General features: G+C 42.0%; 1 protein-coding gene across 1 annotated transcript in view; it reads left to right on the top strand.

The window, feature by feature from the left end:
- The window catches only part of LOC135499096 (uncharacterized), an 83,514-nt gene that overhangs the window by 42,656 nt on the left and 19,235 nt on the right, over positions 1-21,623 (top strand). Inside the window, exons 15-22 of the mRNA XM_064789753.1 lie at positions 3,681-3,759; positions 5,056-5,210; positions 6,506-6,646; positions 9,492-9,614; positions 10,905-11,091; positions 12,915-13,133; positions 15,556-15,772; positions 20,625-20,810. Of these exons, the coding sequence (XP_064645823.1) occupies positions 3,681-3,759; positions 5,056-5,210; positions 6,506-6,646; positions 9,492-9,614; positions 10,905-11,091; positions 12,915-13,133; positions 15,556-15,772; positions 20,625-20,810 (1,307 nt within the window). The remainder of the gene's footprint in view (positions 1-3,680; positions 3,760-5,055; positions 5,211-6,505; positions 6,647-9,491; positions 9,615-10,904; positions 11,092-12,914; positions 13,134-15,555; positions 15,773-20,624; positions 20,811-21,623) is intronic.

Genomic DNA, 21,623 nt, shown 5'->3' with positions numbered 1-21,623 from the left:
CTGCATGTAAAAAAGTCTTAACACTTTCAGCGCCATCTGACATATATCTCGGTCACTTTTCTGGCCGAAAATACCACCCTTCCTACTATCAGGTAGTGTTCTAAAGGCTTCAATGACACAAACAACATACAGTGGAACCTCCCTTAGTGAACACCTCTCTATTAAGGACACCTCTCTATTAAGGACAACCTCTCTATTAGGGACAACCTCTCTATTAAGGACACCTCTCTATTAAGGACACTAGTTTTGGTCCCAAATTGTTTGTTTCTATTCAATTTGACCTCTCTAATCAGGACACCTCTCTATTAAGGACAGCACTTATCAGTCTCGAGGGTGTCCTTAATAGAGAGGTTCTACTGTAGTTGAAATCTTGAGTCCCATGGGAAGCTTGTTATGATAATAAGTTGGTCCACCTCTATATGAGGAGATACCAGTATAATAAGCTTGAGCTTTGGGAGACAGTGACAGACAGTGAAAAGCACTTTTAACCTCTTGAATCCCAAAACTTGAAAATCCCGGGATCCCAGGGTGGTCACGTGGTTGCAAAATTGGGTCTGACTTTCTCGATTTATAGCGCCAGCATACAACCGCAAAAGTCCGGTACCGAGGCGCCATCTACCCAGGCATGCTCTAACTGACCCTACTGTACATCAAACACGCTAAAACAAGCAATAAACTAGCGTCCCAGCTCAAGGGAATAAAAATATCACTGAGACCGACCTATCGGTCGCTGGGAAAAAACGTGATTTCAAAATGACCGACTTGTTGGTCACCGGGATTCAAGAGGTTAAGATCAACGACACTGAGCACTTTTCAAACAATTTTCCCATTTCAGGGGATGTAGGACTGAAAAGTAGTCTGCGTCAAAGTCTATTTTAAAGCAATTTTGACTTGGGAATTCCTTTCGGGGTCAGTGAATTCCTTTTCGGGGTCAGTGAATTCCTTTTAGGGGTCAGTGAATTCCTTTTCGGGTCAGTGAATTCCTTTTAGGGGTCAGTGAATTCCTTTTCAAGGTCAGTGAATTCCTTTTCGGGTCAGTGAATTCCTTTTCGGGGTCAGTGAATTCCTTTTAGGGGTCAGTGAATTCCTTTTCGGGTCAGTGAATTCCTTTTCGGGGTCAGTGGGTGCTGAAAAGGGATTTGTTTTGCTGACTTTTGTGACTTTTCATGCAAAAAATATTTGGGTAGTAATCTTCTCCCTGTTGATTCAGATTTGAGCAAACTCTGGTCTTGAGGCAGCGTTACACCTTTCCAGAAATGGGGCGCGGAGTGTCCGAAACAGTGCTGTCATAAGGGGAAACTAGGCCTTATGGTGAAGGGACAAAGGAGATAGTCATGGTTGACCAACACACTTGAATGCCTTTAATGACGGACAAGGGGGAAAAAGTTAGTTCCAATGCAAGCCACCAATTTCGGGAAGCGTGTATTGCAAATAACCTTTATGAGCTGTCTTGATTTTTGTACCCTGGGGATCAAGAAGGGGGTGGTATGGGTTTGAAACGCTGGCACTGAAGGTGTTGAACCCTGGGAAGATTTGAAGTTTCACACAAAGGGAAACATTTCGTTCACTGTTGCATTTTCTGTGTAAAATCACCAGAAATCTGTTTGGCAATTTTTGGGTGGAATTGTCTAGTATAGACCTATTTTTCCCCAAGTGCAAATCCACATTTTGAGTTGTAACAATTTCAATTTCAATACTCCTTTGCAGGGGAAAGTGACCTATAGACCTATACACCGGGCTGATTGTGAATATTTTTTCCCCAAACGCAAATCCACATTTAGAGTTGTAACAATTTCAATTTCAATACTCCTTTGCAGGGGAAAAGTGATCTATTGACCTATACACCGGGCTGATTGTGAATATTTTTTCCCCAAACGCAAATCCACATTTTGAGTTGTAACAATTTCAATGGATATGTCGTTTGGGAAAAAATATTTGTGGGCAGGCCTCTTACAGGGGAAAAGTGAAGAAAAAAAATCAAATTTTCAAATATTTTTTTTTTCGAGAAAATATTTAAATGGATCCTAGTCCCCTGGAAGCATTCAAACATGTCTATACACGTTTATAGATGAGGAAAAAGTAAATAGGTTGCTATTTCAAATACCTTTCATATTACATAACTTCTCTTTCAATGAGGTTTTCTCCAAATAATCATAAGTAAAAACTTGAAAAGTTTTCTACCCGAAAATTCATATCTCAACCGATATTTTCTACCGATATTCATGTGGCATACCTTATAAAGGTCATTTCCTGCATAATCAGCCCATACCAATAAGTCATTTTCAAAATTTGCCAACAAGTGACTGATTTTGTGGAAGCACTGCACGAAATGTCCTGATTTTGCATCAAGTTTAATACGCAGATGCATGACTCAGGACTCAATGAGCTCATTCTTGCACTTCTGTATAAACCAGATAATGAATTTTGTTCGAGATTTTGACAACTGCGTCATTGATTTAGTGCTTGCAAGGGAGTACATTGAAACTTCACTACAGTAGAACCTCTCTATCAAGGACACCTTTGAGACTGGCAAGTGCTGTCCTTGATAGAGAGGTGTCCTGATTAGAGAGGTCAAATTGAATAGAAACTACCAATTTAGGACAAAAACTAGTGTCCTTAATTGAGAGGTTGTCCTTAATAGAGAGGTGTCCGCTAAGGGAGGTTCCAATGTATCAAGATTAAGGAGACACTGCTGTCTTTTAATAGAGAGGTGTCCTGACTAGAGAGGTCAAATTGATTGGAATGTGGGACCAAAACTAGTGTCTTTGATAGAGAGGGTGTTCTTGATAAGGAGGTGTCCGCTAAGGGAGGTTCCACTGTATTTTCCTTTGCTTATTAACCACTTCACTACTGGACATTTTTGACGTTATTCGGTTGAGTACTGGACTCTATAAGGTCATTCCCGAAAATGACGTAATGACGTGCAATGTTTCATGCACCCTAGTATGTTGCATCTTGACATCATCAGCCTGAAAAACCTGTCTACAGGAGCGTGAATCATCGCGGGTCAGACCGAAATTTTGAGCTACAGGAGCGTGAATCATCGCGGGTCAGACCGAAATTTTGAGCTACAGGAGCGTGAATCATCGCGGGTCAGACCGAAATTTTGAGCTACAGGAGCGTGAATCATCGCGGGTCAGACCGAAATTTTGGGCTACAGGAGCGTGAATCATCGCGGGTCAGACCGAAATTTTGAGCTACGGTGGTGAAGTGGTTAAGAAGATCAAATAGACAGATCCCCACTTTGTTGCCAGTTCCTTGTGTACTGCCCCTGGCCCTGCTTATAATTCCTGTTAGACTGGTCCCCCAGTTTAGCACCAAGTTCCCTAATAGACTGGTCCCACCTGGTTCACGCACTGGCAATCATTCCTGATAGACTGGTCCCCCAGTTCAGCGTCAAGTTCCCCTAACCTAACAGTAACAGACTGGTCCCTCCTTGTACAGGCTGTGGCAATAATTTCCGATAGACTGGTTCTCTTGTTTTACTTTTAGTTCCACAGTAGACCGGTCCCACCAAATACACACAGCGCCAACAGAATAAAATGTGTTGATCTCGTTTAAAATCGTGGACCAGTGTCCAGGTCTACTGACAATTTCCGGTAGACCGGTCCCCTTGTGTTTATGTTGTCCTTGTTGTCCCTTTAACAAAGCTGTCATTCATTACCCCTTTCACATTGCAGGTCTGTACTCTACTACTTAGAGACCAGTACGATGTGTCTGAGTCCACTAGATCTGCCTGCTAAAGTCAAAATCCGGGAGGTACGTCCAAACCAGAAAAAAAAGAAAAGAATATTAACCCTCTGAGCACCAAACTACGCCACGTAGATCTACGCTTTAACCCTTTCCGTGCGAAATTTCCAAATTTCTATCCAGCGTAACCTCTTGCTATAGTGGTCGCAATCAAATACACATGTTTACCGCCCACCGCTATAGTGGTTGCAATCAAATACAGGTGTTTACCGCCAACCGCTATAGTGGTCGCAATCAAATACACGTGTTTACTGCCAACCGCTGTAGTGGTTGCAATCAAATACACGTGTTTACCGCCAACCGCAATAGTGGTCGCAATCAAATACACGTGTTTACCGCCGATCGCTTTAGTGGTCGCAATCAAATACACGTGTTTACCGCCCACCGCTATAGTGGTCGCAATCAAATACACGTGTTTACCGCCCACCGCTATAGTGGTCACAATCAAATACACGTGTTTACCGCCAACTGCTATAGTGGTTGCAATCAAATACACGTGTTTACTGCCGACCGCTATAATGGTCGCAATCAAATACACGTGTTTACCGCCAACCGCTATAGTGGTCGCAATCAAATACACGTGTTTACCGCCGACCGCTATAGTGGTCGCAATCAAATACACGTGTTTACCGCCCACCGCTATAGTGGTCGCAATCAAATACACGTGTTTACCGCCAACCGCTACAGTGGTCGCAATCAAATACACGTGTTAACCGCCCACCGCTATAGTGGTCGCAATCAAATACACGTGTTTACCGCCGACTGCTATAGTGGTTGCAATCAAATACACGTGTTTACTGCCGACCGCTATAATGGTCGCAATCAAATACACGTGTTTACCGCCAACCGCTATAGTGGTCGCAATCAAATACACATGTTTACCGCCCACCGCTATAGTGGTCGCAATCAAATACACGTGTTTACCGCCGACTGCCATAGTGGTCGCAATCAAATACAGGTGTTTACCGCCAACCGCTATAGTGGTTGCAATAAAATACAGGTGTTTACCGCCCACCGCTATAGTGGTCGAAATCAAATACACGTGTTTACCGCCGACCGCTTGCGCGGTCGCTGTGCTACGATCTGTTGATATCATATCAGTTTGGAGAGATTTTGTCGCCTGCCGAAGGATGGCGCTGATATCTTATTTGAGAGTAAAATTTTGAAGTTTACATTCGACAACATTAAGATGAAGAACTCCTTGACAAACACTTCGGCAAATCCATTTACAACATTTACCCAATTCTAATATTTGTTAGACACTAAATACTTTCATCTTCAATCTGTCGTTTCGAAACATTTCAGGTGGCGATTGGCAGTGATCATGTGATCGTTGTCTCAATTGAGCGCGCTGTCTTCACCTGGGGTGAGGGTACCAAAGGGCAGCTTGGCCACGGTAACCTGGAGTCCGTCCTTAAACCAGTTATGGTTGAGGCTCTTAAAGGGAAGTCTATCACCAGGTATGTAAATTTTGTTAATTCCCAAAACCTTTCGTCCAATCAGCATTGAGAAGTATGGAGATGTGACCAATGACATATGCCATGTCTAAAAATAGATTTTGCTGCTCTGGAATTAAATTTGTTTCAAAAGATCGTAACTCGCCGGAAGCACAAAAATATTGTTTAAGATTCCTTTCCTGCCTGGAGACATATTAGATACACACTGTCTCCAACTTTCACTGATGTTTGTACAGTGGTTTTGGGGCAGCGGTAGCGCAGTGGAAGAGAGTCGGCCTCATGATCAGGAGGTCGTGGGTTCGACTCCCGGCCGAGTCACTGCTTCGTTCCCCTACTGGTCGAGTTCAAGTGAGCGCCTTCTGGTTGCTACTTGAAACCCCTGATTGATTTCTGTGGAGACCGGGGTAATAATATGATATCCCAAAGCGCTTTGAGCGAGAACTATAAAAGACTCATTATTATTATTATTATATAAATATTATATAAATGCTCTATGAGGGAGGTTCCACTGTACATGCTGTACAAACATCATTAGAAGTTGGAGACAGCGTGTATCTAGTTTATCTCCAGGCAGGAAAGGAATCCATGACATGAAGATTCCCAACAACCATGTATACAGTAGAACCTCTATGTTAAGGACACCCGTATACAGTAGAACCTCTATATTAAGGACATCCTCAGGACTGACAAGTGCTGTCCTTAATAGAGAGCTGTCCTGATTAGAGAGGTCAAATAGAATGGAAAGACCCCATTTGGGACCGAACCTAGTGTCTTTAATAGAGAGGTGTCCTGATAAGAGAGGTCAAATTGAATGGAAAGACCCAATTTGGGACCGAACCTAGTGTCTTTAATAGAGAGGTGTCCTGATAAGAGAGGTCAAATTGAATGGAAAGACCCAATTTGGGACCAAACCTAGTGTCTTTAATAGAGAGGTGTCCTGATAAGAGAGGTCAAATTAAACAGAAACACCCAATTTGGGACCAAACTTAGTATCTTTACTAGAGAGGTGTCCTGATTAGAAAGGTCAAATTAAATGGAAACGCCCAATTTGGGACCAAACCTAGTGTCTTTAATAGTGAGTTGTCCTGATTAGAGAGGTCACATTGAAGGTGCCAAAACAAGTGTGCTTTATAGAGAGTGTCCTTAATAGAGAGGTGTCCGCTAAGGGAGGTTCCACTGTATATCAATGGGTTTTCAATGCACAGTCTACTGGGGACCTGTGGTCGGAACCCCAAAGGGGTCTTTCCGGAACCCCAAAGGCCTCTCCTTTCCTACATTTTGATACCCTTCATTTTCAGGGCATGTTGCGGCGATGGTTACAGCGTGTTCGCCAGCGATAATGGTATCGTCATGACCTGTGGAGATGGGGCTAGCGGCTCTCTTGGACATGGTGATTGGTGCTCCACATCTCGGCCGAGGTTGATTGAAGCACTGCTGAGGTAATTTGACGTTTTCCTTTAAACGTTTCGATGCGGCAGCCATTTTCTGGGTGGCGCCATCTAGTGTTAACAGTGGATACCAATATTGAACAGACGGGCCAACTTTTATCTGAGCGAGTAACATAACATAACATAACATAACATAACATAACATAACATAATATAACATAACATAACATAACATAACATAACATAACACAACATAACATAACATAACATAACATAATATAACATAACATAATATAACATAACATAACATAACATAACACAACATAACATAATATAACATAACATAACACAACATAACATAACATAACATAACATAACACAACATAACATAACATAACATAACATAATATAACATAACATAACACAACATAACATAATATAACATAACATAACACAACATAACATAACATAACATAACATAACACAACATAACATAACATAACATAACATAATATAACATAACATAACACAACATAACATAACATAACATAACACAACATAACATAATATAACATAACATAACACAACATAACATAACATAACATAACATAATATAACACAACATAACACAACATAACATAACATAACATAACATAACACAACATAACATAACATAACATAACATAACACAACATAACATAACATAACATAATTTATTTCTCTCCAAAAAAACCTTTCGGGTATAAGAGGTTACATGATTTAACATTTACATATGGTGGACCAAGCTGATGAATTCTTTACAAAAACTATGAATATTGTCTAAGTTTACCTGGGAACATTTAGTCATAATGCAATGGAAAAATTCATGATAAAAAACCTGAGGTAATTCTTTTAAGTTTGGAAACAACCTTACTCGCATGTGACGGAAATACGGACACGTAATAAAATAATGAAGATCGTCTCTTACACAAACCTGGTCACAAAGACCACAAACATTTTCTGCAGTCTCATTTCTATACATTCTGGTTACTGTTTCTGGGAATTTTATAGATTCAGATTTTTAACATAGCGCTCCATATTCAGGTTTTGTTTAAACATTCTATAAATTGTACATCTGAAATCGTTATTTACCTCGTTTCTCCATAGTTGTTCACACTGGTAAAAAGTATTCAAACGTGCTGCCATCTGTAGCAGCAGGTTGAAACTAATGTTCCCAAGAGCCTTTGGCCTGTTTACAGAGGCTGTTACCTAGTGCTGATGAATTTGAAAAATCTTTACCCCCTTCTGTCATCCTGAGGAAATCAGGGGTAATGTTCGCTTCTCCTGCCCTGCACACGAACCCCTGAGATGTTTGCCCTCACTTGGTGAAGTACACCAAGCCTTCTAGTCAGCATCTGAGATTTATTTGTCCACCTTTGTTCAAAGACAGTAATTCTCCTGATTCATTTGAAGAGACAAAATGCCCCCGACATCAATGAAAAGCATCGTTTTCGAGTGTATTTTCTGCAATTTGAGGTTAAGGTGGCACTGCCACTAACATTAAGAGAAGACAAAGATGAGATAAAACAAAACCAGTCTAGGCCTATTTCATTCGTTTGAACAAAAACAGGAGAAATAAACAGGTAGGCCTATGTGTATGCAAGAAACTACTGACAGTGAAGCCCAGACGACAGGAGTGGACATCTTTGGTCAACAAAACCTGCAGAAGTTCCATTCGACTCAAGAATATATACTCAAGTTCTTTTATCAGAAAGGTTCATTTATAAGGCCAAATAAAAAAATTCCCAGTTTATCATCAAAATGTTTTTTCTCAATATCAGGGTTCGTTCATGCAGGCAGAGGCAAGACCACCAGTGATTTTTTAAGCCTTTTAGCAGTTCAATTGTCAATGTTTGACCGCGACACATCAAATACTGTGTGGGGTTGTGAAGCTGAAATTTTGATATGATATTCCGGACAGTCGGGCAAGTAAATGGTGAAAAGTAAACTGTGAAGCCCAGACAACAGGAGTGGACATCTTTGGTCAACAAAACCTGCAGAAGTCGGGGCCTAGTGGAATAAGCACTTGCGCTGGCAGTGGCTCTAGGTGTTATAGGGCTAAAATGCTAGTTTTTATATCATTGCTCCAGCTTCCTGACTCAAAACAAGCAAAGCTCTGATTCGGCGCACTTACTTCTGCACTGGCTACTTCGCCAAATGAGGGCAAAGGTTGGAGGACTTGTGTGCAGGGCCGGAGAAGCTAACAGCAACTGATTATTTCCCCAGGATGCCCTTCTGTAAACAATGGGTGATATGAATAAAGAGTAGTAAATGCTTTTATCTAAAACTCCATGTTCATTTACACTTGGCCTTTCTGTACAAAATTGAAGTAAAAGCATTTGCTAGCCTTTATTGATATCACTCATTGGGTGATATGAATAAAGACTAGCAAGTGCTTTTATCTAAATCTCCATGTACATTTACACTTGGCCTTTCTGTACAAAATTGAAGTAAAAGCATTCGCTAGCCTTTATTCATATCACTCATTGTCTTCAATACTTCCATTCATTTCCTCACAACGTTGATGTAATAGTATTACTAGTCACTAATAACTGTCCCCAGTGGGCAGACCTTGTCATGGCGGTGGGCAGCGACGATGAGGTCCATTCCTGGGGAAGGGAGTACTTGGACATCTTGGTCCCCCCCAATCTCCCTCTGTAAACAATATCTTTAATACTTCAATTTATTACCTCACAGCGTTGATGTTATAGCCGTCGCCAGTGGGACTCAACATGTTGTGGCAGTGGGGAGCGACGGTGAGGTCCATTCCTGGGGGAGGGAGTACTTGGACATCTTGGTCCCCCCCAATCTCCCTCTGTAAACAATATATTTAATACTTCAATTTATTACCTCACAGCGTTGATGTTATAGCCGTCGCCAGTGGGACACACCATGTTGTGGCTGTGGGCAGCGACGGTGAGGTCCATTCCTGGGGAAGAGGTGCATTTGGACGCCTGGGCCACGGAAATGAAGAAGACTGGTGAGTCATTGTATCATAGCTGCCAGTCACCCATCCAATGAGGAACCGGCGCGATTTATCCGCCGCGTAGCGCTGCAATCGATCATAGCAAAACTCTCCATTTCCAATGCATTATCATGTTATTTCTGAGCCCGAAAACGATAGCTTATTTTCGACCGATTTCGGCGACGTTTGCATCTTCCTGTTTTAAATCTATTGAGCTATCAGTTTCTTAAGATTATTTTGCAGAAAATATGCGCGATGCCAGTTATTGGGCACGTTTTCTGTTGTTGAAATCCTGTGCAAAAATGTACGCAATGGTTTCCCGTGATTGACCTCATGCGACGTCAACAGACCAGAAAATGACGTCATGGCGTCAGTAGGTACGATCGATTGTGGCGCCGCCACTGGCATTTATCTTAACGCCGGTTCCTCATGCATGACATGCGCCTGGTTATGCTGTGACGGGTCACATTTGTCAATTTTGGGAAAAAAATATGCTCAATGACTCTTCTCGGTCTGATTCACCAATTTATCATCCAAACAAGAGTTGCTCACGTACGCTGACCCCCTCCTAGGATGTCTATGCAAGATCACCCATTTCGAATGAATGGGACTAAAATTGACTGATAGTACAGTCACCTCTCTATTAAGGACACCTTGGGACTGACAAGTCTGTCCTTAATTGAGAGGTAATAATCGCAGTGGTCAACTTTGATGGAAATGACCGATTCAGGATTAAATGCAATGTCCTTATAAGAGAGAGTGTCCTTAATAGAGAGGGTGTCTTATAAGGGACGTTCTACTGTTGTACAGAAATGCAGTGGAACCTCCCTCAGCAGACACCTCTCTATTAAGGACAACCTCTCTATAAAGGACACTCGTTCTTTTCCCAAATTGGTAGTTTCCATTCAATTTGACCTCTCTAATCAGGACACCTCTCTATTAAGGATGCCCTCTCTATTAAGGACACCCTCTCTATTGAGGACACTAGTTTTGGTCCCAAATTGGGTGTTTCTATTCAATTTGATTGAGTGTTTCCATTCATCTGACCTCTATTATCAGGACACCTCTCTATTAAGGACACCTCTCTATAAAGGACACCTCTATTAAGGACACCTCTCTATTAAGGACACCTCTATTACGGACACCCTCTCTATTGAGGACACTAGTTTTGGTCCCAAATTGAGTGTTTCCATTCATTTTGACCTCAGTAATCAGGACACCTCTCTATTAAGGACAGCGCGTGTCAGTCCCGAGGTCGGCCTAAATAGAGAGTTCCTACTATGTGACAATGGTTTCTTTTTTCAGCTGTCAGCCGATGGAGGTGCGAATTGAAGAGCCGGTGTTTGTTCGTGACGTCAGATGTGGAACTGACGGCACCGTGCTCCTGACGGATGTCGGCAGTCTATACGCCTTCGGTAATAACTCCAATAACAAACTCGGGTTGAATCAACGACAAGGCTTTCTGATGGCAATGAAGAATATCTTCAATAAGGTAACATTTTCTGCTATTTTTCTGCTGGTATGTTTTTAAGGCCGAGGTATTTAAGCCATTCACGCTTGATGCTGGTACCTTGATGTGTCAGACTTTAGAGAGTTTCCGCTATCCTGGTTCTGTGATCACGATCGGGAAACGCGCCGACAAGGTTTCTGATGACCATGAAGAATATTTTCAATAAGTAACGTTTTCTCCTTTTTTTCGGGTGGTACGTTTTTTAAGGCCGAGTTTTTTTAGCCATTCACGCTTGATGCTGGTACCGTGATGTCTCAGACATTAGAGAGTTTCCGCTATCCTGGTTCTGTGATCACGATCGGGAAACACGCCGACAAGGTTTCTGATGGCCATGAAGAATATTTTCAATAAGTAACGTTTTCTCCTTTTTTTCGGGTGGTACGTTTTTTAAGGCCGAGGTTTTTAAGCCATTCACGCTTGATGCTGGTACCGTGATGTCTCAGACATTAGAGAGTTTCCGCTATCCCGGTTCTGTGATCACAATCGGGGAAACGCGCCGACGTCATTTCTCATTTTTGACAGGGTTCGTACGGTCCTGGAAAACCTGGAGAAGTCATGGAATTTCATGTGTTTTTTTCAAGGCCTGGAATAGTCATGAAAAAAGACAAATTATATCAAAATGTCTAATGCATAAAAAGGTCCTTGAATTTTGGGATTTTGGCATGGAAAAGTCATTGAAAAGTGCTGGAAAAAATTCACTAACCTAGGGGAAGAACCCTGTATTAATATCGATAACGTTGTCCACGATTTTTAGCTCACCTCTCTGAGAGGTGAGCTTTTGACCCGGGTCTTTTTTGATTTGACCTACTTTTCAAGGTCACAGAGGTCAAATGTACTTGTAAGGTGGCCATTTTGGGGAAATTGTAATTGCTTGGACCCACATCAAACCTAACACTACATGACACAATACCATGCTCTTTATCCATCTTTCCTCCACATGAGGTGAGCACAATGGCCCTGGCCATTTCATTTGATTCTGCCAGTGCGTAGTACGTCGCAGGGTTTATTGATAAAAGTCCTTGACAATGCCCTGTCAGATCAAAATACTTGGCGATTGTCATGAAATGTATCGCTGTTTTTTTAACCAGGCCGCATTAACGCACTCATAACAATTTTCCCATTAATATTTTCTTTTCATTTCTAGACAGAGGTTGAAAACCACAAGGAGCCAACTCTGGTCAAGGCAATGACACGGCACCAGGTCATAGATGTCTCCATGGGTGTGGACCACACGGCCATTTTGGTTGAACCGGGCCGTATTAACGCACTCATAACAATTTTCACATTAATGTTTCGTTTTCATTTCTAGACAGAGGTTGAAAACCCCAAGGAGCCAAGACTAGTCAAGGCAATGACACGGCACCGGGTCATAGGTGTCCCCATGGGTGTGGACCACACGGCCATTTTGGTTGAACCGGGCCGCGTTAACGCACTCATAACAATTTTCACATTAATATTTTCTTTTCATTTCTAGACAGAGGTTGAAAACCACAAGGAACCAACTCTGGTCAAGGCAATGACACGGCACCGGGTCATAGGTGTCTCCATGGGTGTGGACCACACGGCCATTTTGGTTGAACCGGGCCGCGTTAACGCACTCATAACAATTTTCCCATTAATGTTTTCTTTCATTTCTAAGACTGAAGTCGAAAACCGCAAGGAACCAACTCTGGTCAAGGCAATGACACGGCACCGGGTCATAGATGTCTCCATGGGTGTGGACCACACGGCCATTTTGGTTGAACCGGGCCGCATTAACGCACTCATAACAATTTTCACATTAATGTTTCGTTTTCTTTTCTAAGACCGAAGTCGAAAACCGCAAGGAACCAACTCTAGTCAAGGCAATGACACGGCACAGGGTCATAGATGTCTCCATGGGCGTTGACCACACGGCCATTTTGGTTGAACCGGGCCGCGTTTACACCCTGGGGAAGAACACGGAGGGCCAGCTTGGCATGGGGAACATGCGGGCGCAGCCGGCACCGGTCGAGGTGAAGTCTATGCTCGATAAAACTGTGACGGTAAGAATTGAATCCAGGCAAACAATGCCAGTGTTTCAGCTAAAGCAGAATAGCAGGGGGCAGCGCCCTGCCTCGCCAGGGGGCACCCTGTCGCCTTTTTTTCAAAAAGACACGCCTGGCCTTTTTTCAATTTTTTTTTTTTTTTTCAATTTAAAAAAATTTTTTTTTTTAATTTTCTTTTTTCAATTTTTTTTTTTTTTTTCGTGTAGTTTTCATGATTAGTAGAAGTGGTCTGACATCTAATATTAATAAAAGGCATATGTGCTTTAAAACGCACAATTTGCTCCATAAACTGACTTTATACCTGACTTTAAACCTGGTGGACGCTGTTAAAGATGACCGCTTAAAGGGGGACTATAGGCAGGAGCAGAGGGGCAAATTTGGCCATCTTCAGGTGACTAATACACACAGTAAGGGCCCTGGGTCATGTCAGATTCAGCACTAAATATATTCCTCGTACAAGCGTGAATCATTTTGACATACTGTGAGATGAGAGAGACCCCTATTGGCGACTTCATGTAACATCATCCTGCCTACCTAGCTGCTGCCTATATTGATGCTAACTCTTACAGTGCCCAGGATTGGGGCATTTTGGGGCATTTTCCCCAGCCAAAATCTCACAAAAATAATTGAGATACACTCGTCAAAAATCTTCAAAACCTTTGTCTATACCCCTAGTTACAATAAAACAGCATTAATAAGTGAGGGCATTCTAGGATTTTTTTCCAAATTTTTTTAAGGGAGTGGTATTTTTGGCCGATTTTCACCTAAAATGAGGGGTGGCAGACCCCACCCCTACCTCTCAGTCGAAAAAAAAAATTCCAAATCGAAAATCCCCTAGGCCAGAGAAACCATAACACATTTGAGTAGCTGGGGACATCTGGTGTCATCTGGAGGAACTAAAATACCTAAAATTAAGGTCTCGCGTGTACCATCTGTGTGAAACTCGCCCCAGTGCCGAAATTAAAAAATGTCAGACACTGGAATTGATCAATTGCCGTCATCTTGGATGTCAGCATCCTGAGATTCAGGATTTTGACAATCCTACGTCATAAACTGCGTCGCCAGTTCAGACTAAATCTTTTCAGGCCGAATTAGTGCCGCTTTCTCTCATAAAATGTTTATTTTATTAATAAATAACAAAATATGATCTTTATGAATAAAATTTGACACCTACTAGTCGATTTTAAGATGATTGTACGGAGAACTACAAACGCTGGCTTTGTGGTGATGCGATAGCCTCACAGCAATAAGAGAGATTCTTTCCTGTTCTACATCCGCGGTACTACTTTTCAAGATGGCGGCAACTGACTAGTTCTAGAGGGGTTATAAGGAACGAAATCAGTGTCGAGATCGTGAAAGCGTTAACCCCTTGCCTCCCTAGAGGGGACGATATATCGTCCCTATACTAATGCTTTAGTATAGAACTCACGGTACACGTTAGACACTATTTAGTACAGTGTATTCGTGTCCCTGGTGATCTGCAGAAGACCAGGGTTTCTGCCAGAGGGGGGGAAAGTTGAGGGGGGGGCCCCCCCTCAACTTTGCTGAGTAATGATTTCAAAATATCTCTTTTTTTAAGCTAAATGAAAGAGATAAGATAAGGTGTGAATCACTATAATTTCCTTATCAGTTACTGACAACATCAGGGATGTGTCAGACAGTATCAAACAGACTACTTGAGAGGGAATTCATCAGCTGTATTTTCATAACATTTCAACGCCATATATTTATCACTATCTATGTATTCTTTTGCCAATTTTCAAAAATTCATGTAGGAAAACCGGTGTTTTTGCACGTGAGTTTTTGCCTCTGAAATGCTCAGAAAACGCATTCTCCAGGCATCTAGCCAAAATTTTTTTTTTTTCCCCGAATTGCCCCCCCCCTAACGTAAATTTCTGGCGGAAACCCTGAAGCCTATATTTAGTTTCATTTATAGTTTGCAGATGGCACTGCAGTTTGATTGGCGCTTGTGCAGCGTCACAATACACGAACTGATTAGCATATGAATTAATATTCTGTTTTATTATTCAATCAATCAGTAATAGACAATAGTCAAAGGTTATCAATCAAGTTACGTTGATCATTTACAGGTCGTAACTGCATCAATTACAGTTCCATATACTTGTTCAAATCAGAAAAATCAATCAATTAGAGCAAAATCAATCAAAAAATATTGATTATTATTGATTATTGATTACCTCTTACCCAAACGATACCCAGAAACAACGCCAATTGATAGCCAAGGTAATCAGCTTTACAAAAATGTCAATTTTATGAATCAAGGATGCATAATGAAGGAGCTACGTTATTTTAAAGTATCTTTACGTTATTTTGCATAAAGCTGGTAAGAAATCTCGGTAAATAGCGTCACATTAGCCTCAGGAGCCAAAGGGCTAAAAGTGTTCTGTGTACATTTCAGCGAGCCCAGTGTGGTGATCATTACACCGTCGTTAGCACCTTGGACAACGAGCTTTATTTCTGGGGGCTACGTTTCAAGAAGCCTCCGACTCCCACAGAACCGCGAACGCCGACGCGAAATTATGATCTGCCGGCACGCGGGCACTCGCGCCAAGCAAGTAACGCCAGCATCTCGAGTTTGACAAGTATAAAGGAACAGGAATCGACGGAGACTAGTGGTAAGTTTAGATGTTAGGTGGCGCTGTCGTCGCCTTGTACCGGGTTTGAGCTCCGGTGATGTTTAACCTCTTGAATCCCGGTGACCGACCAGTCGGTCATTTTGAAATAACGTTTTTTCCCAACGACCGACAGGTCGGTCTCAGTGATATTTTATTCCCTTGAGCTGGGACGCTAGTTTATTGCTTGTTTTAGCGTGTTTGATGTACAGTAGGGTCAGTTAGAGCATGCCTGGGTAGATGGCGCCTCGGTACCGGACTTTGGCGATTGTATGCGGGCGCTATACATCGTGAAACCCAGTTTAGCAACCACGTGACCACTCTGGGATCCCGGGATTGTCAAGTTTTGGGATTCAAGAGGTTAATTTTTTATTGAAAGTTAGTTGTCATCTTTGCGTAGCAGGGCACGCCATTGTGAAGCTGCGAATATTTGCGTGCGATTTATTTTTGCGTTTACAGATGGTTACGAAAATGTAGGGCTGCGAGAAAGAAAATGTTATTGAAATTACAATGTACTAGTACATTGTGATTACATGAGAACCTCTGTATTAAGGACACCCTTGGGTATGACAGGTGCTGTCCTTATTAGAGAGGTGTCCTGATAAGAGAGGTAAAATTGAGTGGAATCAACCACTTTGGGACCAAAACAAGTGTCGTTAATAGAGAGGTTGTCCTTAATAGAGAGGTGTCCGCTAAGGGAGGTTCTACTGTACATGAGAACCTCTGTATTAAGGACACCCTTGGGTATGACATGTGCTGTCCTTATTAGAGAGGTGTCCTGATTAGAGAAGTCAAATTGAATGGAAACAACCAATTTGGGACCAAAACTAGTGTCGTTAATAGAGAGGTTGTCCTTAATAGAGAGGTGTCCGCTAAGGGAGGTTCTACTGTACATGAGAACCTCTGTATTAAGGACACCCTTGGGTATGACATGTGCTGTCCTTATTAGAGAGGTGTCCTGAATAGAGAAGTCAAATTGAATGGAAACAACCAATTTGGGACCAAAACTAGTGTCCTTAATAGAGAGGGAGTCCTTAATAGAGAGGGAGTCCTTGATAGAGAGGGAGTCCTTAATAGAGAGGGAGTCCTTAATAGAGAGGGAGTCTCTAATAGAGAGGGAGTCCTTAATAGAGTCCTTGATAGAGAGGCATTCCTTAATAGAGAGGGAGTCCTTGATAGAGAGGGAGTCTCTAATAGAGAGGGAGTCCTTAATAGAGAGGGAGTCCTTAATAGAGAAGTGTGCGCTGAGCGAGCAGCTTAAATCGCTGGTGTGCGGAGGGGGATTTATGAAACCAAACAGAATGGAGCTAGTCTTGTGGAATGGTTGGAGAAATACCAAGGCCTATAAATGATAAATTTGAAATCGTTTTTTAAGACGTCACCCCTGATTCTACCCAAGAACTCGACCAGCGGATGAGTAAGGCTTAAATATTGTGATCCTGTTTTAATTTGAACCTTTTAGGACGTGTTTGAAGAAGGTATTGAGAAAATGGAAGAAGAACTTTCTAAAATATTGACATTTGTGACCTGTTCTTGCAATACCAGTCGCATGTCGCACAGATGAGCCTATATGACACCAGGAGATAGTGGAAGAAATTGATGTGCTCAGACGTCACAAAAGGCAGACAATAGTGAAATGAACACAGAGTCCGTCTCAACCTGCCAAGCTCAGAGCGACATGCGGCTCATTTTGCAGTCACAGCAAAACCAGTCGCATGTCGCACAGAAGATGAGCCTAAATGACACCAGGTCATAATGGAAGAAATTGATGTGCTGAGATTTCACAAAAGGCAGACAATAGTGAAATGAACACAGAGTCCATCTCAACCTGCCGAGCTCAGAGCAACATGTGACTGGTTTTGCTGGAACGGGTCACATTTATGGAAACTTGTATTGACAATAGAAAGATTGTTGAAGTATGCCACGAAATGACCCCCAATTTTAAATGATTTTTCGGAATTTTGAGCCGGGGTGGGAGGGAGGAAGAGGGGAGGATTGTTTGCTTTTTGGAAGGAGGGGAAAAAATTGGGGGGGTTTACTGCACTTTTTGTCAGCATTCTCGAGAACAAGACCATTAGGCTGACGTTACATAGGCCTCATTCGTTCACTTCCCACATGTCACGTTCCCCTTAATGCGTTCGTTCCTCACTGAATGCATGCCACAAGGCCGTGCATTCACCGAGGAACGTTAAGTAAAGCTGGAACGTGACATGTGGGAAGTGAACGAATTAGGCCTATGTAACGTCAGCCTTAGAAATGCCATCACCTTATTTGATTGGTGATGGATACCTCAACTCAAAATGACTCCAAATTTTCCAAACTTTTGATTTTTGACGAAAAAACTTGGATGTTTTTGACCGGAATGTGTACATGAAGAAGGCACGGGGAAGTATTCTGGGTGTAAAACCCGAAAAGTTTCAAGAAGTGGATTTTAGAGTACAGTAGAACCTCTCTATTAAGGACACCCTCGTGACTGACAAATGCTGTCCTTAATAGAGAGGTGTCCTGATTAGAGAGCTCAAATTGAATGGAAACACCCAATTTGGGACCAAAACTAGTGTCCTTAATAGGGAGGTTGTCCTTAATAGAGGGGTGTCCGCTAAGGGAGGTTCCATTGTATTTTGATAGCCATTTCTTCCGTCCTTTAAGGTTAAATATTTTGTATTTTGGAGATAGAATTAGTACAATTATTTTCCCTCTTTGAAAAAATGTGAAAGTTTTCTTTCTGTGGAGTAGGATTGACGTTTATTTTGGGCGATAATCCCTAATTTTGATTTCAGTCATTTTAAGATTTTGTTGATACTTCCACTCAATAGAAAAATGCAGTATTTTTGTAGAACAAACAGAATTTTATTTGATCGGTTGTTTGGTTTTTCAAAATTTAGTTTGATAGTCCCTTTAAGAGTTGATGCACATAGTCCCTTTAAGGGTTGATGCACATAGTCCCTTTCAGAATGGATGCACATAGTCCCTTCAAGGATATTTAAATGCACATACATGTGACCCATTTTATGATTGATGCACATAGTCCATTTAAGGGTTGATGCACATAGTCCCTTTAAGATTCATGCACATAGTCCCTTTAAGAATGGATGCACATAGTCCCTTTAAGGGTTGATGCACAAAGTCCCTTTAAGGGTTAATGCACATAGTCCCTTTAAGAATGGATGCACATAGTCCCTTTAAGGGTTGATGCACATAGTCCCTTTAAGGGTTGATGCACATAGTCCCTTTAAGAATGGATGCACATAGTCCCTTTAAGAATGGATGCACATAGTCCCTTTAAGATTCATGCACATAGTCCCTTTAAGAATGGATGCACATAGTCCCTTTAAGGGTTGATGCACATAGTCCCTTTAAGAATGGATGCACATAGTCCCTTTAAGATTCATGCACATAGTCCCTTTAAGAATGGATGCACATAGTCCCTTTAAGAATGGATGCACATAGTCCCTTTAAGATTCATGCACATAGTCCCTTTAAGAATGGATGCACATAGTCCCTTTAAGGGTTGATGCACATAGTCCCTTTAAGGGTTGATGCACATAGTCCCTTTAAGAATAGATTCATATAGTCCCTTTAAGAATGGATGCACATAGTCCCTTTAAGAATAGATTCACATAGTCCCTTTAAGAATTGATGCACATAGTCCCTTTAAGAATGGATGCACATAGTCCCTTTAAGAATAGATTCACATAGTCCCTTTAAGATTCATGCACATATTAAATACCTTGCTGTATTCATGCACCTGTTTGCATGATAATTAGTTCACTCTTGTAGATTGTCGTATTCTGTGATGGTACTTGCCCAAAATTGATTATGCCACTTTTTTGATACATTTTTTAAACGAAATTCATACCTGGTGTTGCAGCAGAACCTCTCTATTAAGGACACCCTTGAGACTGACAAATGCTGTCCTTAATAGAGAGGTATCCTGATTAGAGAGGTCAAATTGAATGGAATGTACAAATTTGGGACCAAAACTAGTGTCCTTAATAGAGAGGTTGTCCCTTATAGAGAGGTGTCCGCTAAGGGAGGTTTCACTGTATTTGACTATGGGTACAAGTGTTCATTAGGCTAAAGAGGAATGGTACTGTAATGAGGTTCTCAACCCCTCTATGACACACCAAGCCGCCAATACGCCTTATCTTGACGGATTAAGTAAAGGACTTTGTCACTTTGAAGAAAAGCCTGTTGTCTTGTTCATCTTTTGAGGTTCAGAGTTAAGTAAGGTGCCATTTTGTTCATCTTCGTGATCTCTTGAGTGAATTGAAAAAAAATTGGAATCTGAGTCAGGCAAATTTTCAAAATCGGACTGAGGTTTTATACTGAAGTACCCTGCAAGTCATGAGATAGGCCCCAAAAAATGGCAGCATAAAAATGGCGTACTAGTGGCCGATAAGTTATGTGCGACGTCAGAGTGACGTCATTTTGAAAGCAAAGATGTCCATCGTTGGAATACCAAGTTCTAGTACAGTAGAAGGACACCCTCGGGACCGACAACTGCTGTCCTTGATAGAGAGGTGTCCTGATTAGAGAAGTCAAATTGAATGGAAACAGCCAATTAGGACAAAACCTAGTGTCCTTGATAGAGAGGTTGTCCTTAATAGAGAGGTTGTCCTTAACAGAGAGGTTGTCCAAACAGAGAGGTTGTCCTGATAGAGAGGTTGTCCTAATAGAGAGGTTGTCCTTAATAGAGAGGTTGTCCTTAATAGAGAGGTGTCCTGATTAGAGAGGTCAAATTGAATGAAAACAACCAATTTGGGACCAAACCTAGTGTCCTTAATTGAGAGATTGTCCTTAATAGAGAGGTGTCCGCTAAGGGAGGTTCTGTAGTTCAAGCCTTATTTTTCAGTCTCTGCTCTTGCCATGAAATCCTCTGAGCAAAAAGACCCCGGTTCGTCAGGCGGCCCGACCGCCGATAACCGTCCCTTGGAAGCACAGACGAGCTCGGATAGCGTCCTATCAAGTACGAATACGAACGACATGCCGTCGAGTACCCTGACCTCTGAGTCGGTTTGCCGAGGATACAGGCCCTTGAGTGAGTATTGGGGGCACTTCATGGACGACAAAATGTACAGCTGATCGGAGTGTACAGAGCTGCCTACTGCTACACTTTAGGGGTAGTTGCTACACATTGCCAATCCTGTTTAGGCCTTTTCAAGCCATTCTATGTCTTCCTTAGATCGTTATATGCCTTTACTCGAGGGAAATCTGAGTCGGTTTGCCGAGGATACAGGCCCTTGAGTGAGTATTGGGGCACTTCATGGACGACAAAATGTACAGCTGATCGGAGTGTACAGAGCTGCCTACTGCTACACTTTAGGGGTAGTTGCTACACATTGCCAATCCTGTGTAGGCCTGTTCAAGCCATTCTATGTCTTCCTTAGATCGTTATATGCCTTTACTCGAGGGAAATCCTTACTAAATTCGAGAAAAGTTTGTGTGTTTGTTTGTTTGTGCGCTCATATCTCCCAGACCGAATGGCTGAGCGACCCCAGATTTTGCATGTAGCATTTAACGGGTCCCGAAAATGTCCTTACGAAGCCCGATTTTTGAATTTCCAACTAACATTCGATATAACGCCGTTTATTGGTTTTATCTAACGTTATTCAGCTTGCCCGCGCGGCGATTTTACCTTCGCGTCACGGGCGACGTCACTCCCGACACAGCCTGATCGCGTCACGGCTCCGACGTCAGGATCGGTCTCCTGACGTCATGTTATTTCTTTTTGTTTATCAATACATCACTTATAGTAGACTGAAACTCTGATGATGGCGGCCACGGGTACAGTGGACTAGTATTTTAAAGTCGTGCTAAAATCATCAGAAAACTCAACTATTACACTTTCTGT

Source organism: Lineus longissimus, chromosome 14, assembly GCF_910592395.1.
Source record: "Lineus longissimus chromosome 14, tnLinLong1.2, whole genome shotgun sequence".
NCBI lineage: Eukaryota > Metazoa > Nemertea > Pilidiophora > Heteronemertea > Lineidae > Lineus > Lineus longissimus.
Note: the sequence above shows the minus strand (reverse complement) of the source record. Positions and strands in the feature narration are given on the sequence as shown.